At 43.8% G+C, this 15,062-nt stretch overlaps 1 protein-coding gene across 2 annotated transcripts; it reads left to right on the plus strand.

The window, feature by feature from the left end:
* The first annotated feature begins 2,321 nt into the window (after positions 1-2,321).
* FAM162A (family with sequence similarity 162 member A) lies at positions 2,322-14,793 on the plus strand. Of its 2 annotated transcripts, XM_070938385.1 has the most exons (6): positions 2,322-2,446; positions 2,645-2,779; positions 6,000-6,102; positions 12,017-12,125; positions 13,561-13,658; positions 14,395-14,793. In XM_070938385.1, the coding sequence occupies exons 1-6, from the start codon at positions 2,422-2,424 to the stop codon at positions 14,447-14,449; spliced, it is 525 nt and encodes a 174-aa protein (XP_070794486.1). In that variant the 5' UTR covers positions 2,322-2,421; the 3' UTR covers positions 14,450-14,793. The 2 variants fall into 2 exon arrangements, with proteins under 2 accessions (XP_070794486.1, XP_070794487.1); XM_070938386.1 differs by lacking the exon at positions 13,561-13,658.
* Positions 14,794-15,062: the final 269 nt, after the last annotated feature.

Here is a 15,062-nt window from a genome sequence, read left to right on the forward strand (position 1 = left end):
CTTCTACTCCTGCCCTCTGGATTCTAGTAGAGATAGTGCTAAAGGCTCAGTGGTAGGGAAGAGTTTGAGTGGAGGAAAGGAAGCCAGGAAGGAAAAGGAAGGAAAAAGCTAAGACAGGAACATGGAGGGGATTGAATGCCAGATTTGGAGAAGGCAAGGCAGAGGGGAAAAGAAAGGAAGAGTATTTGGACCAGGTGAGGTTAAGAGCCCTGCTAGGCGAGCAGAAAGGCTGCTAGTGAACTTTGGGAAGAGAATCCAGGAAAAACTTTTGGTCCTTTAACCAAGGTGGATCATGAGCAGCTGCTAGTTTCCCCAGCAAGGAGACTGCAAAGTGGATGGAGCCAGTTTGGTCTAGTCTAGTGATTAAGGCACCAGGCTAGAAAACAAGAGACCAAGAATTCAAGTCCTGCCTTAGCCATGAAAGCCAGCTTGGGTGACTGGGTGACTCTCAGCCCAGCCCACCTCACAGGATTGTTGTGAGGAAATAGGAGAATCATGTGTTGGATATGTTCACCTTGAGTTGTTTGTAAAAATAATAAAGGCTGATACAAAGTGGATCAGATTGTTTCTACCCACAATAGCCATCACTTTGAAAGGCTTCCACCAAATACATTTTTAAATGAGTGCAAAAGACCTAGAGGTAATCCTCAATTTATGACATTTGTTCAGTGACCCAAGTTATGATGCTTTATGAAGGAATTTACAACCTGTGACCAAAGTTCTGGCCACTGGACACATGATCAAAATTCCAGAGCTTAGTAGCCCACTTGTACTTACAACTGCAGGGGTGCTACAAGTTCCCACACCTGCTTATCTCCCTTCATCTCTGCCTCTTTGGCCACCCTCAATTTGTGAAACCTTCAGAAATCTTACCAAGGCTTGTGGCTGGATGACAAAGAATGGCTTGGCTTGACCTGGGTGTATGGTAAACAACGATTCTTGGTTTACAACTGCAATGGGGAGTTGCTGTTGCAAGTTGGTGCAGTCATGTGACATTTTGTTTTACAACCACACACAATAGCAATCCCAGTCACAACTGGTTTACCTGCAATGCCTTTGATTTGTGTTTTGGAGAAGGGGTGGCAACTTGTCAATGGTGGTAAGAAAATAAGATAAAGGTAAAAGTTCCCCTTGCACATATGTGCTAGTTGTTCCCGATTCTAGGCGGCGGTGCTCATCTCCGTTTCAAAGCCAAAGAGCCAGCGCTGTCTGAAGACGTCTCCGTGGTCATGTGGCCGGCATGACTAAACGCCAAAGGCACATGGAACACTGTTACCTTCCCACCAAAGGTGGTCCCTATTTTTCTACTTGCATTTTTACATGCTTTCGAACTGCTAGGTTGGCAGAAACTGGGACAAGTAACGGGAGCTCATCCCATTACGCAGCACTAGGGATTCAAACCACTGAACTGCCGACCTTTTGATCAACAAGCTCAGCGTCTTAGCCACTGAGCTAATGAGTATTATTAATGAGACTGGGATCCTGGGCATATTCTTTCAGGCTGCTGACACCCTTTAAGATGTATTTGTCTTTGAGGGAATCCTATCAATGACAGTTACTCCTCTGTGGGAAGGGAAAAGAGACAATTTCTATTTCAATATAAATTGAATAAAGAGAGGCTGCTTCTGTTGCATGATGCCTCTCGCGAGATGGAGGAGTTCCCCAATTTAGCAGCTGTTTCTTCAATCTGAGGTAGAATCAGATTCAGATCAGGAAGGGACTTTGGAGGTCTTCTAGTCCAATCCTCCAAGGTTGCATTAAGTGGTGGATTTGCAGGCATTTAAAGTAGTCATCAGATTCTTATAGTAACAGAGGGCAGTAAGGGGGCTTGTCCAGTCAAGGAATTCTATGCCACTATAAAAAGCTGTTATTTCTGGTTGATGACCAACTTGTATGGACTAGTATTACAATCCCAGATTTTTTTATTGGCCCCTTCTTTCCAGGCTAGATCCATCTTTCTAGTCTAAACAGAAGCAAGGCTATATTATAGGGGTCATTTTTCTAGCTTGCCACTGTTATTCAGCATATATTTTACCTTTTCCAGTGAAAGGACTAATCCAAACATGTTGGTATTTTTATCAGAATATATTGGCATCATATTAAAGAAAATATGAATTGATACTAGGAAAGCACCAGAAGGGCAATGAAAATTATTTCCACCCCTACAATAGAAGACAATCGTTTTTAGAGTAATGACATTAATATTATTTTACGAAGCAATCCTTATTCTCCTCCCTGCACTTCGCCCTCGTTTTTATTTGAAGTTCGCGCTGGTTCCACTAGTCGGCCTCAGCCACCCAACCTCTCCCGCTTGGCAAGGGGCGAGCGTTGCCATCGAGCCAGTGCGCGAAGAAGAGGGTTGGAGCGGAAGGGCCGGAAACCCGAAGTCGGACCGCGGAAATCCAAGGACGGTTCGCGATCATGTCTCGGTTATCGCTGGCTGTTGGTGGGTGTTTCTGCTGGCGACTTTTATGTTTTCTCGCTTTAGGAAACGGAGCTCCTTTTTTTCTGCTCAGTCTCGTGAAATTTCCCCCTTCGATCATCTGCCCATTCTCTTTCAAGCTAGAGGAATCGGAAGCCAAGCGTTAGGTTACTTCTTAATTTCTCGTTTTTAATTTAATACACTTGTTTCTTTTTCATCCAGGCAAAATTGTCAGGAGACTGGACAAGCGCATTTTTTCGGTTGCACGTGCTGCTAAAAGACCGTATTCTATAACCAATAGGCTGTGTTGCAAAACTGAGAAGGCCGATGAAAAAAACACGCATGTCAAAGGACCAGGTAAAGTTCATAATTCATAATTTCTTGACGAATCCTGTGTATGCTTCGTTGGGAGCAATTCACATGGTGTAGATTTATGCCCCAAAATGCAGTCAGCTGCTTTTTCAGAGTTGGAGAGTTTGATTTATTTGTGAGATCAATAGCATGCGTTTCCGGGAACTTGTACTCTCTAGTTCTACTAAGATCTGTGTCGCAATTAAATTTGGTTTTGATCAGGCTTTTAACTTGGAACTGATGAGAAAATATTAAGGGCCGAAAGAGTATGAATGGAAGTTGACACATCTGTGGGTTTACAGAGTATGCCAACCAAAATGTGATTGCTTGTTTTTTTCTTTCTTAGTATATTATGTGAACTCAACCACTGTTACTAAACCATGATTTTTATAGCTTGTGGTGTATCAATCCAGGTAATTGGTTTGTTCTGGTTAGATGGACCATGGGTTATGTTTTTGGATGAACACAGCCAGTAGATGACTACATTGTATGCTCTCCTTGGTTTTAAAGCTGTATATGTAGAAAGAAAAACTCCAATTTTAGGAAGTTGTATGTATGTACCAAACTCCCATACCCAAACCATTCAGAGCAAATTTTTAATTTGCCCCTCAGAAAAAAAATTGTCAGTTTGGTGTAGTGGTTAAGGTGTCAGGAGACTATGAGTTCCAGTTCCAGGTTGGACACAAAGCCAGCAAGATGACCTTGGGCCAGGCCCTCTTAGTTGTAGGAAATAGGCAAGGACAAGCCATTTCTGAAATCTTGGCAAGAAAAGTTCAGGGTGTTTTCCAGGAAGTCACAGGTGTCAAAATTGGCTTGGTTTTTTTTGCTCCTTTTTTGTTTTGTACTGTAAGGAATTCACACTCCAGAAATATATGTATAGAGCTAAGCACTGTCTTAAACGTACAAAAGTTGACAAAGAGATGTCAAAACAAGATATTAAACATACTTAAAATGTAGTAAAACAGAGTGGACCAATAATATACAGTCATCCCTGTATATAGATTCTGGGATGGCAGGGATGGTGTTACTCCTTTTGGAAAAGAGGCAGTGGTGGGATTCAGCCAGTTCGCACCACTTCGGGAGAACTGGTTGTTAATTTTCTGAGCTGTTTGGTGAACTGGTTGTTGGAAGAAATTATTAGGGCAGAGAACCGGTTGTTAAATTATTTGAATCCCACCACTGAAAAGAGGATATATTAAATCAGAAGCAAGGCATTTTTTTGTGTTGGATTTCTGTATCATTCCCTTGACTGAAGTATTTGAGAATATCAAGGAGTAAATATTTATTAATAGCTGATAAGAAGGGGCCACTTAGGCATACAATCCAACTCTTTGCTCTATGTGTGAATCCAAATTAAACATTTCAAATAGTATGTCTCTACTTGAACAATCCAGTAAGGGAAAACCACTACATCAATGGGTAATTGATTTCAATGTTGAATTGTTCTATTAGAAGATAGGAGGAGGAAGGAATAGGTATGTGCGCCAGCCTGAGTTATTTATAAAAATAAAGGCCAACTGGGTGGGTGTGGCCAGCTTGACACCACTTACAGGACATGGCCGACTGCGGGTATGGCTGATCGGGTGGGCATGGCCAGCTTGACACCACTCCCCAAACTGCTGGCATGTTTCCTCTTCCCACTGGGTAGACTGGGCTGAAGCCATGCTGGTCCGATGTGTCCTTTTCGTACTGGGTAGGCTGGGCCAAAGCCATGCTGGCCTGATGTTTCCTCTTCGCATTGGGTAGACCAGGCCGAAGCCATATCTTGATTAATGGTTACAGCAAAAATCAATGATTATATGAGTGGCTTAAGTTTTCAAAATGTTGATTTCATAAAGTTTAAGAGAATGTAAGGCTTCCCCCTTCCTGCATAATGACTGTATAGTACAATGGCACCCACATAATTCCTTCTCCTAACTCTGATTATTCAGCAGTAAGACTTTTTTCTAGGGAAGTAAGCAGAGGTTTAGTTCAATGTAAACTTTTTTCAAACTAGCAATTGCAATATAAGCAGGTGTGCTTCTGCTATTTTACACAGGCTCCATTCTCAGAGGAGTTAGCAGGTTTGATATTTTGAATCTTATTTTTAGTAATTTATGTTTTGAATCCAAAAAGCATATACAGGTCACCCTCAACTTACAGCTATTCGTTTAGCAACTGTTTGAAGTTAGAGTGGCACTGAAAAAAAGTGACTTACAACTGGTCCTCACACTTAAAACTATTGCAACATTCCCACAGTCACATGGTCAAAGTTTGGGCACTTGACAACCAGCATGTCTTTTCAATGGTTGCAGCATCCCAGGGTCATGTAATCTCCATTTGTGACTTTCCCACCTGGCTTCTGACAAGCAGTGTCAATGGGGAAAGCTGATTTCACTTAACAATTGAACAAGATTCAATTAACTGCAGTGATTCACTTAGCAACCATGGCAAGTGAATGACTACTTATACTGTATATGTAATACATCCCTCTCTGTATTTTTACAGTCCTCACAGCAGATTAGATTAGGATTAGAGAAAGTGATATTCTCAGACTAGTTCATGAGCCTTCTGCTGACTGAGATTTTGAATCCATCTTAATTAGTGCAAAGCCATGATATTTCCTGTGACACTTTTTGGAAGTGAAAGTTGGACTGAAGCAGGAGAGGTAGATTGTTGATGCATTTCATTTTTGGTGTTGATCTTGACTAACACGGACAGCAAGAAAACTACAAGTCAACCCAGAATTCTCACTTGAAGCACAAATAATGAGGTCAAATTATTTTCCTTTGAAAATATACCCAGCTCTCTAGAAAAGGCTGCTGTGAAAATATCCCTTTGACCTGAATATCAGGAGAGAACAATGAAAGAAGGGATAATGGCAGGAAGTCTGGGAGTCACAGAAGTGAAATGTTTACCTCTGCCATCACATGGGAGTGGGGGACTGAATGCCAGTTGCACAGTTGCTTCTCTTTGTGGTGGGCTAAAACTGTCTTCATTGTTGAAACTGGAGAGCCATTTATGCAGAATAGTATAGGATCTTCTGCTTGAGCAGGGGATTGGACTACAAGATCTCCAAGGTCTCTTCCAACCCTGTTATTCTGTATTCTCTTTCTATAAAGTATGTAACCCTTAGGAAAACTGTTAACATGGGGCTCCTTAGCTTTGATGCTAGAATTCAATTCTGATGCTGCCTTTTGTCCTTGGGTTTTCAGGTGGTGCATTTTCTCTTTTGTTTCTCCTGCAGCACACTCCTCTCCATTCAGCCATGAAGTTTCTGAATGGGATAAGAAACTGTTGCTGTGGTCAGGGCGCTTCAAGAAAAAAGAAGATATACCTCAGCACATTTCGTATGTTCATTACCCATTAAAAATGATTATTGCTGACACCAATTGTTTCAAATAGATATATATTTTTCATGTGGTGAAAAGGCAGATGGTCATGGGGACATTAATACAAGAGCAGCAATCTGAGGCCAACATGCTGTTTTCTTGAAAGTTCTGGTGTAGCTTTTGGTCTATAGTCACCTCTGGAATTGCTATCAGTTGAGCCAATTTGCTCTGTCTATAATGCAGTTTGTAACTGGCTACAAATGCAGTCTGGACTGTAGATAATTTTGTCTACAAAATACTCCCATCAAGAACTAGAATATCATATCTTCATGAAATTCTTTGTCAAGATTAAAACCATTTTCCCCAATCTCTCTTTGTAGGACCACTTTTCCATCTTCCTGTTCCAATTTGTTTGAATCTTGAAATATTGTTTGTCCAAAGCTTGACACCGAACTCTAGGTTTAGTCTGACAAATGTAGAGTAGAACAGAATTACTGCTTGTGATTTGGAAAGTCACATCAAATACTTAAGTCATTTCTTTATGAGGAACTACCAAAAAAGTTTGTTTAGTTCAGATAGAAGCTTATAAAACATTACAGACTTATAAAATATGTCCTCTGGGATATCCAGTCAAGTGGATTTTTATCTGCTTCATGCTAAATAAGGCTGAATACTACTGTGGAATTATGATATTGATAGTTATTGGTAGATGGCTGGCTTAAATGGTGGTTTAAAAATAGTTTTGTATAAAATTTATAAATAAAAAATGATTAGGGGACTGGAGGCGAATGTGTATGATGAACTATTGCAAGAACTAGTCTAATGAAGATGACTAGGGATGATATGATAGCAGTCTTCCAATATTTGGGGGGGCTATCACAGAGAAGGGATCAATAGGGTATAGGTATAGAGTCTTCTGCTTGAGCAGGGGGTTGGATTAGAAGATTCCCAAGTTCTCTTGTGTTATTCTATATTCTGTAAATTTGGTGAGAATAATGTCTGTTGGCAACTAAATGGAATGTCTTGTTCAGAGGACATATTTTATCTGCAGAAAAACTTTTGTAAAATTCTTAGGATGCTGAACTAAAGAATAATTGTAGGCATGATTCAGTGAGTTCTATTAGCTTTTCCCAGACTCATCTTTCTCCAGATGTTTAGATTTTCTTAGTTAATATGAGCAATGAAAATTCTGGAATTTGAAGCTCATACATCTGGCTCACATTCAGATTGGAGAAAGCTGTCCACTGTTTTAACTTTCATAGTATAAGCCTACCTTTTACATTTCACTGTAATTGCTATTGTCATGCAAACATGCTATTTCATCTTTTCGTGTAAGCCTGTATAGGAAATTGCAAACATCCTACTGTAATTAACAGGAAGTATGATTGCTTTTCAGTGACTCATCTGTGGAGTCTCTTCAAATGTATTGTTTTAGCCACCTATCAGTATGCAGAAGAGACAGCTAGAATTGCAAGAAAGATGATCCATCAGATAGATTTGATATTTTCTCCTGTTGGAAATTGGCAAATTGTAAGCATCTAGGTTCTTATCTAATTTAAATGGCCACCCAGCTCACAATAAAGTAAAGCACAATAAAAACAGAGCCTTCCCTTGGGGGAAGGGTTACCTCCATGGAGACCCAGAGACCCCCCCCCAGGGAGAGCTGGATGGGGGGGGACGAAATAGGGGAGCTTTACCCATTAGAATGGAAGGCTGAGGGTTACAGGGGCCGGAAAATGACTACAAACTTATGCAGTTTGAATTCCCCCCCCCTCCTTCCGTTGGACTGAGTTTTGGCCTATTGGCCTATTACGATCATAGCTACCCATCCATCTTGGCCTGCTGAACTATTCCTAATTTTCCCCCACTTCTATCTGGCCTGTCTGGATTCCCTACCATGTAGAACTTCTATGACGAACATTTACGAACTTAAACCTCCTTTGAGCTGGATATTGGATTCCCTGATGCTGCTAATCCCAGGAGGGATACTGGTTCTATGGACACGAGGCCGGAGGAGGCGGAATATGTCTATCCTCACCCCTGAGTCTTCTATCAAAGTCTCCATGGGTTGGCCTTGATGAGAGACGGCCGCCCTGGAAACTTTTGGGGTCGAATGATATGTACCTCCTTAGCCATTGTCGTGAGAGGACAGTGGAGCTTGGCGGCCTGACCATGGACTGGAATTTTCCCTATGTTTATAACATCAGTGGTCCCCCACCCTTGGACTTTGTTTCCCCCGATGATTATATGTATTCGGTGTCGGAACTCCTCGCCCTGCGAGATTCTCCTTTCTCGCAGGTTTGGCCCCCCACGTTATCGAGGGCCTATCTCAATGTAGGACTTTGGAGTCTGGAGAGATGGCATGGAGCAAGGAAGAACTTATGGGGTTTTTTAGGGAATTTTTTAAAGATTTTAAGGGGTTCTGGGGGGGGTTGTAATTATTCTTTTAGAGATATTGGGAAGACAACTATGGCGGATGGGGGAAATCCACCAGGGTCAGAGCCGTGCCCGGCACAGGGTAACGATTTGGGGGGCACTGGATGAGGGATTGGGAAAGGGATGGGGGACGTTATCTATGAGGGTTGTACCATCGGCACGGTAGATGGGAGGGGCAGATATGGCGGGAGCAGAGGACCATATCAGGTGTTGGGGGCTCGCACTCGCTGTCTGAGAGCAATTGCTTGCCCTGGTCCCCAAGGCTCTGCTCAGATACTAGGTGGCTTAGATACTCAGGATCTGGGCCTTCGGCTGATGCTGTGCAACGCCAGGTCCGTGGTCAATAAGGCCCCCCTCATTCACAATCTTATTCAAGAGGGAGGAGCGGACCTGGCGGGTATTACGGAGACCTGGTTGGGCCCGGAGGGTGGCGTCCCTCTGGTTGAAATGTGCCCACCAGGCTTCAGAGCATTCCATCAGCCGAGGGCCCAGGGGAGGGGCGGGGGGGGTGGCGGTTATTATTAACGAGGATCTGGGTCCGAGGGAGACCACTGTGCCTCAGATAGCCGGATGTGAGTCCCTCCTTGTGAGGTGGGGCCGTGGGGTTCAGATGGGCTTGCTGCTTATGTACCTGGCTCCCTGCCGTGTGGCAACAGCCCTACCTGAGCTACTCGACGTGATAGCCACGGTGGCAGTAGAAACACCCAGGCTTTTAGTCATGGGTGATTTCAACTTGTCATCCGCTGGTGAAACGTCTGAGATGGCTCGGGAGTTCATGGCTTCCATGACGGCCATGGACCTGACCCAGTTAGTTCATGGCCCTACTCACAGGGGAGGTCACACTCTGGACTTGATTTTTGTCTCTGGCCAGTGGTTGAGTGGTCTTGTTATAGGGGGCATAGACATGGAACCCTTGTCATGGACTGACCACTCACTCCTTCGCCTAGATCTTCGAACCGCGACCCCTCGCCGCAGGGAGGTGGACCCAATTAGATGGATCCGCCCCAGGCGCCTGATGGATCCTGATAGGTTCCAGACGGAGCTTGGGCCATTTCCTGAGGATCTAGCACATGACTTGGCTGAGGACCTGGTAGCTGCCTGGGATCGGGTGGCTGGTGGGGCCTTGGACCGAGTCGTGCCTTTGCGGCCTCTGACCCGGTACCGATCCCGTGCGGCTCCTTGGTTTACTGAGGAGCTGAGGGAAATGAAGCGCCGGAAAAGACGCCTGGAGAGTGGTTGGAGGGCCAGTCTCGCTGAATCTGATCGAACACTGGTAAGGTCACATATTAAGGCCTTCCTAGTGGCGATAAAGACGGCAAAGTTTAATTACTTTTCCGCCTCTATTGCGTCATCAGGGAATCGTCCGGCCGCCCTGCTCCATCCGGGAGTGCGGGAGGATCCCTTAGAAGGCAGGGCAGAGGATTTCGGACAATACCTGTATGACAAAATCGCTCAGATCCGGGGGGATTTGGACTCTGACTGGGTAGATCAGGGCAGGGTGACGAGGAACAATCTTGAGAATGTTATCTGGGAGGAGTTTGATGCTGTGACTCCCGATGATGTGGACAGGATTTTGGGGAGACTTAGTGCGGCCACATGTTTACTGGACCCGTGTCCCTCCTGGTTGGTACTGGCTTCCCGGGAGGTTACACGAGGCTGGCTCCAGGACGTTATTAATGCTTCATTGAGTGAAGGTCACTTCCCCGCTGCCCTGAAAGAGGCGGTGGTGAGGCCTCTCCTCAAGAAGCCGTCCCTGGATCTGGCAATATTGGCTAACTATCGTCCTGTCTCCAACCTTCGCTTTATTGCGAAGGTTGTTGAGAGTGTGGTCGCGCGACAGTTTCCACAATTCCTGGAGGAAACATCTTATCTAGATCCGTTCCAGTTGGGTTTTAGGTCTGGGCACAGCCCGGAAACAGCATTGGTCGCGTTGGTTGATGATCTCTGGAGGGCTCGGGACAGGGGTTGTTCCTCTGTTCTGGTCCTGTTAGATCTATCAGCGGCTTTTGATACCATTGACCATGGTATCATGTTGCACCGGCTGGAAGAGTTGGGGGTGGGAGGCACTGTGTTGCGGTGGTTCTCCTCCTTTCTCTCCGACCGGTCGCAGTTTGTGTTGGCAGGGGGGCAGAGGTCAACCTCGAGGCCTCTCATCTGTGGAGTGCTGCAGGGATCGGTCCTCTCGCCCCTTCTGTTCAACATTTATGTGAAGCCGCTGGGTGAGATCATCCGTGGCTTTGGGGTGAGATACCACCAGTACGCTGATGACACCCAGCTGTACATCTCCACCCCAGGCCACCCCAACGATGCCCTTGAAGTGATGTCCCAGTGCCTGGAGGCTGTGCGGATCTGGATGGGGAGGAACAGACTCAAGCTCAACCCTTCCAAGACTGAGTGGCTGTGGCTCCTGGCATCCCGATATAGTCAGTTGACTCCATCACTGACTATTGGGGGTGAGTCTTTGGCCCCCACTGAAAGGGCTCGCAATCTGGGAGTCCTCCTGGATAGGTAGCTGTCTTTGGAGGAACATCTGACGGCTGTTACCAGGGGGACCTTCTGTCAGGTTCGCCTGATTCGCCAGTTGCGGCCCTTTCTCGATCGGGATTCCTTGTGCACAGTCACTCACGCCCTCGTCACCTCTCGCCTTGACTACTGCAATGCTCTCTACATGGGGCTCCCCTTGAAGAGCACCCAGAGGCTCCAACTGGTCCAGAACGCAGCAGCGCGGGTAGTGATGGGAGCAACATGGCGCTCCCATGTAACACCGCTTCTGCGCGAGCTGCACTGGCTCCCGGTGGTCTTCCGGGTGCGCTTCAAGGAGTTGGTTATCACCTTTAAAGCGCTCCATGGCATAGGGCCTAGCTATCTGCGAGACCGCCTGCTGCTACCGACGACCTCCCATCGACCCGTGCGCTCCCACAGAGAGGGCCTCCTCAGGGTGCCATCAGCCAAACAATGTAGGCTGGTGACCCCCAGGGGGAGGGCCTTCTCTGTGGGGGCTCCTACACTCTGGAATCAGTTGCCCCCTGAGATAAGGAGAATCCATGACTTCAATGCCTTCCGTCGTGCCCTTAAAACCCATCTTTTCCAGCAAGCCGGGCTGGCTTAAGAAGAAATTTTTAAATTCTTTTAATCAGTTTGTGACTTCTTAACTTTCGGGCCAAATTTATATATATTTTTAACTGTTTTTAATATTTGTATTCTATGTTCTTATCTTGGCTGTTCACCGCCCTGAGTCCTCAGGGAGAAGGGCGGTATATAAATTGGAAATTAAATAATTAAATTAAATTAAATTAAATTAAATTAAATTAAATTAAATTAATTAAATTAAATTAAATTAAATTAAATTAAATTAAATTAAATTAAATAATTAATGCTTTAAACCATTAAACAAGTAAAATTTAAGTGTAAGTTAAAACCATGGGAGAATTGCCTTCAAGATCTTACATATAAGATAGCCATTTCCATGGGATAACATTATGTTTGCTTTTTAAAGGGCAAAGATGATGAGTGCAACAAGGAGCAAACTTCGTGTGAAAGTTGCCTACTTCGCAATGGCTATCCTGCTTATGGGTTTTCTATCTGCAGTTTTAATAGGGAAACAGGTTAGTAGAAAATTGTTACAGGGTTGAAAGTGGGAACAAAAGTATTAATGGATTACCCATTATTCAATAATATTTCAAAGGTCATTGAAAATAATGTGGAGAAGACCCCCTGCAATGGCTGACCAAAAAGTATGACTTTCCTAGCCCCTGCCAATCCATCTGTAACTACCTTTTGTTTAAACATCTTCCATGGAGTAGGAAACACTTAGGTCAGTGGTGAAATCTAAAATTTGTTACTACCAGTTCTGTGGGCATTGTTTGGTGGTGGTGGTGGTGGTGTAATGTGACTAGGTGGGCGTGGCCAAAATTTGTTTTTTTTACTTTTAAAAACGAAGAGGTTGTTAAAAATTGCTTTCAAAAGGCTCTGATGATCCCAGCTGAGTTGCCTGATCGGCAGAGACTTTTTTTCTTTTAAATGCCTCTGACGATCAGGCAACTCAGCTTGGATCGTCAGAGGCATTTAAAAGAAAAAAATGTTTTTTTTCTTTTAAATGCCTCTGCCGACCAGGCAACTCAGCTTGGATCGTCAGAGGCATTTAAAAGAAAAAAAGGGGTTTGAGGATCCCAGCTGAGCCACGCGATCATCAGAGGCTTTTTTTTTACTTTTAAAAACATTTTTTCGGCCGAAGAGCTCAGCTGGGGGGAGGGGGGGTAGAGATTTTTGCTACCGGTTCTCCGAACCACCCGCCTCCATCGCTACCATAAACAATATCCAATGAGCCTCTTGGGTGCTCTCTTCCTTATATACATCATAACAATGGCTTCATGATTAATGTTATTGTATCCATCATTTGTCCAAAGAAATCCAGACCAAATACTTTACATCTCCACCCCTGGTGACCCAAGTGATGCTGTTGCTGCCCTTCAGTGCTGGACACTGGGGGGGCCTGGATAAGGGACAACAATTTCAATGGAACTCTGGCAAGACCAAATGGCTTTGGATACTTGGAGCTTCAAGATCCAGGATTCTCAACACATTTAGTTCTGGATGGGGTTCCGCTACCCCAGCAGACCCAGTGTGTAACTCGGGGGTTCTCCTGGACTCTCAATTCTGCTCAAAGTCATAGCCAGGAGAGTCTTTGCCCAACTTTGTATTGTGTGCCAGTTGCATCCCTTCCTGGATCAGTCCTTGCACTCAAGTCTACTCAAGCCCTAGCCATCTCACGCCTGGACTATTGCAATGTACTCTAATGGGGTTACCCTTGAAGAGTATATCTTAGAAACTATAACTGGTGTAGTATGCAGCAGTGCAGGCAGTTCTTGGAGCCTCAATTGGCCCATGTTATACTGTTGCTTCATGAGCTTCGTTGGCTGCTGGTTTGCTTCTGGCTGCAATTCAAAGTGTTATTACCTTTAAAGCCCTGTATAGCTTGGGTCCCAGCTGAGGAACCGCCTCACCCCAATGAGATTTCTTCCCCCTCATCCATGCCAGCAGAGGACATGCTATGGATCCTGTCAGCCAAGGAATTCCAACAGGCAGGATCCAGAAGAGACTTCTCTGTGGTCCCTGCCCTTTGGAACATCATACCCAAGGTGAGATCTGCACTGACCCTCCTGACCTTCCCAAGGGCATGAAGACCTAGCTCTACTAGCGTGTCTGGGTCCCCAACAAGGGGGCATCACTGTGGAGGTAGTTAGTAGATTGAAGACCCCACCTCTCGTGTTTATGCTTTCTCCCCGCCACCTTTAAATTTTTAGTATAACTATTACTACGATTACTGTTTTTAATGTTTCTGGTTTTAATGTTTGTAAGCTGCCCAGTCACCTAGAGATGGGAGGCACATAAATCCAAAAAATACAAACATACATGAACATGGAGTTACCCAATAAAAACATAGGCTACTCTCCTCACCTCTTCCGTTGCAGATTTCAGGCTTCTAGAATTATGTGTGTGTGTATATCCTTAGAACAATGAATGTAAGTGGAAAAATGGTGGCAATTGGGAGTGGTAATATTTGTTGCATTCTCATGGCTTTAGACCAAACTGATCTGAATAAGGTTTGTAGTTTAGAAATATACCTCTGGCTTATTTTAGGAAGCAGTTGTGTTTTGCTCTCACTACTGCTGAATTTAGAAAACAATGTTTGCTGATTTACTCTGTGTTATCCAGTAATCTAACTAGATAACTAAATTTATTTTCTGTCCATTCCTGTATTAGGGATATTTTCAGAATTAAAATAAGTGAACTTTAAGGCATCTATTTGCCATGCTGTAGAAATAACAGGATTAACTGTCTCTTACTTTCCATATTATGGTCATTCTGCTGCAGGATGTTAAAAAATATAGATCACTGCGGTATATGCAGCAAAGCGTTGAGGAGATAGAAGAGACTGCTGAAAGTACTTCTGCCAAGCCATAATCAAAAAGAAGATTAGATCTGTTGGTGTGCGATTTTCATCATGAATTGAAGAGCAATTTAAGAAAATTTACTTCATTTTTTTTCACATTTCAAAAGGAGAATTTATAGTTCAATGGCAATTCTAAAATTTTCATCCTTTCTGATGGAAGACTCCATTTCTGACTAAACCAAAGTCTGTTTTGAAGTTTTGTTTTTGAAAGTCTGAATCTATATTAGAATGTTTCTTTAAATCCTGGATGCTGGATATATATAAAATCTTTGTAACCTGTAAAATATACCCTGCTCTAATAAATGGATATATCCAGGATACTGAATTCATCTGAACTGGGTGACATATACATGAATGGTAAAATAATTCATACTTATTCCCACTTACATGTAAACTTAGATAACTTGCCTTGTTAGTATACCCCTAAAGTTGTATCTCTTGAGTATGTTAGTCTTAGTAATTGTGGCTAACTAGTGTAGCAATTGCATCCAAAGTTACTCTTATTCTTGGGCATTTTTTCCATTTCATGAAATGTCATGTATGATTTAATTTCAAACCAGAATACTGAAATGACATAAGCCTAAAAAAT

Source organism: Pituophis catenifer, unplaced genomic scaffold, assembly GCF_029215685.1.
Source record: "Pituophis catenifer annectens isolate HBS135680 unplaced genomic scaffold, rPitCat1.0.hap2 SCAF_2, whole genome shotgun sequence".
Taxonomy (NCBI): Eukaryota; Metazoa; Chordata; class Lepidosauria; order Squamata; family Colubridae; genus Pituophis; species Pituophis catenifer.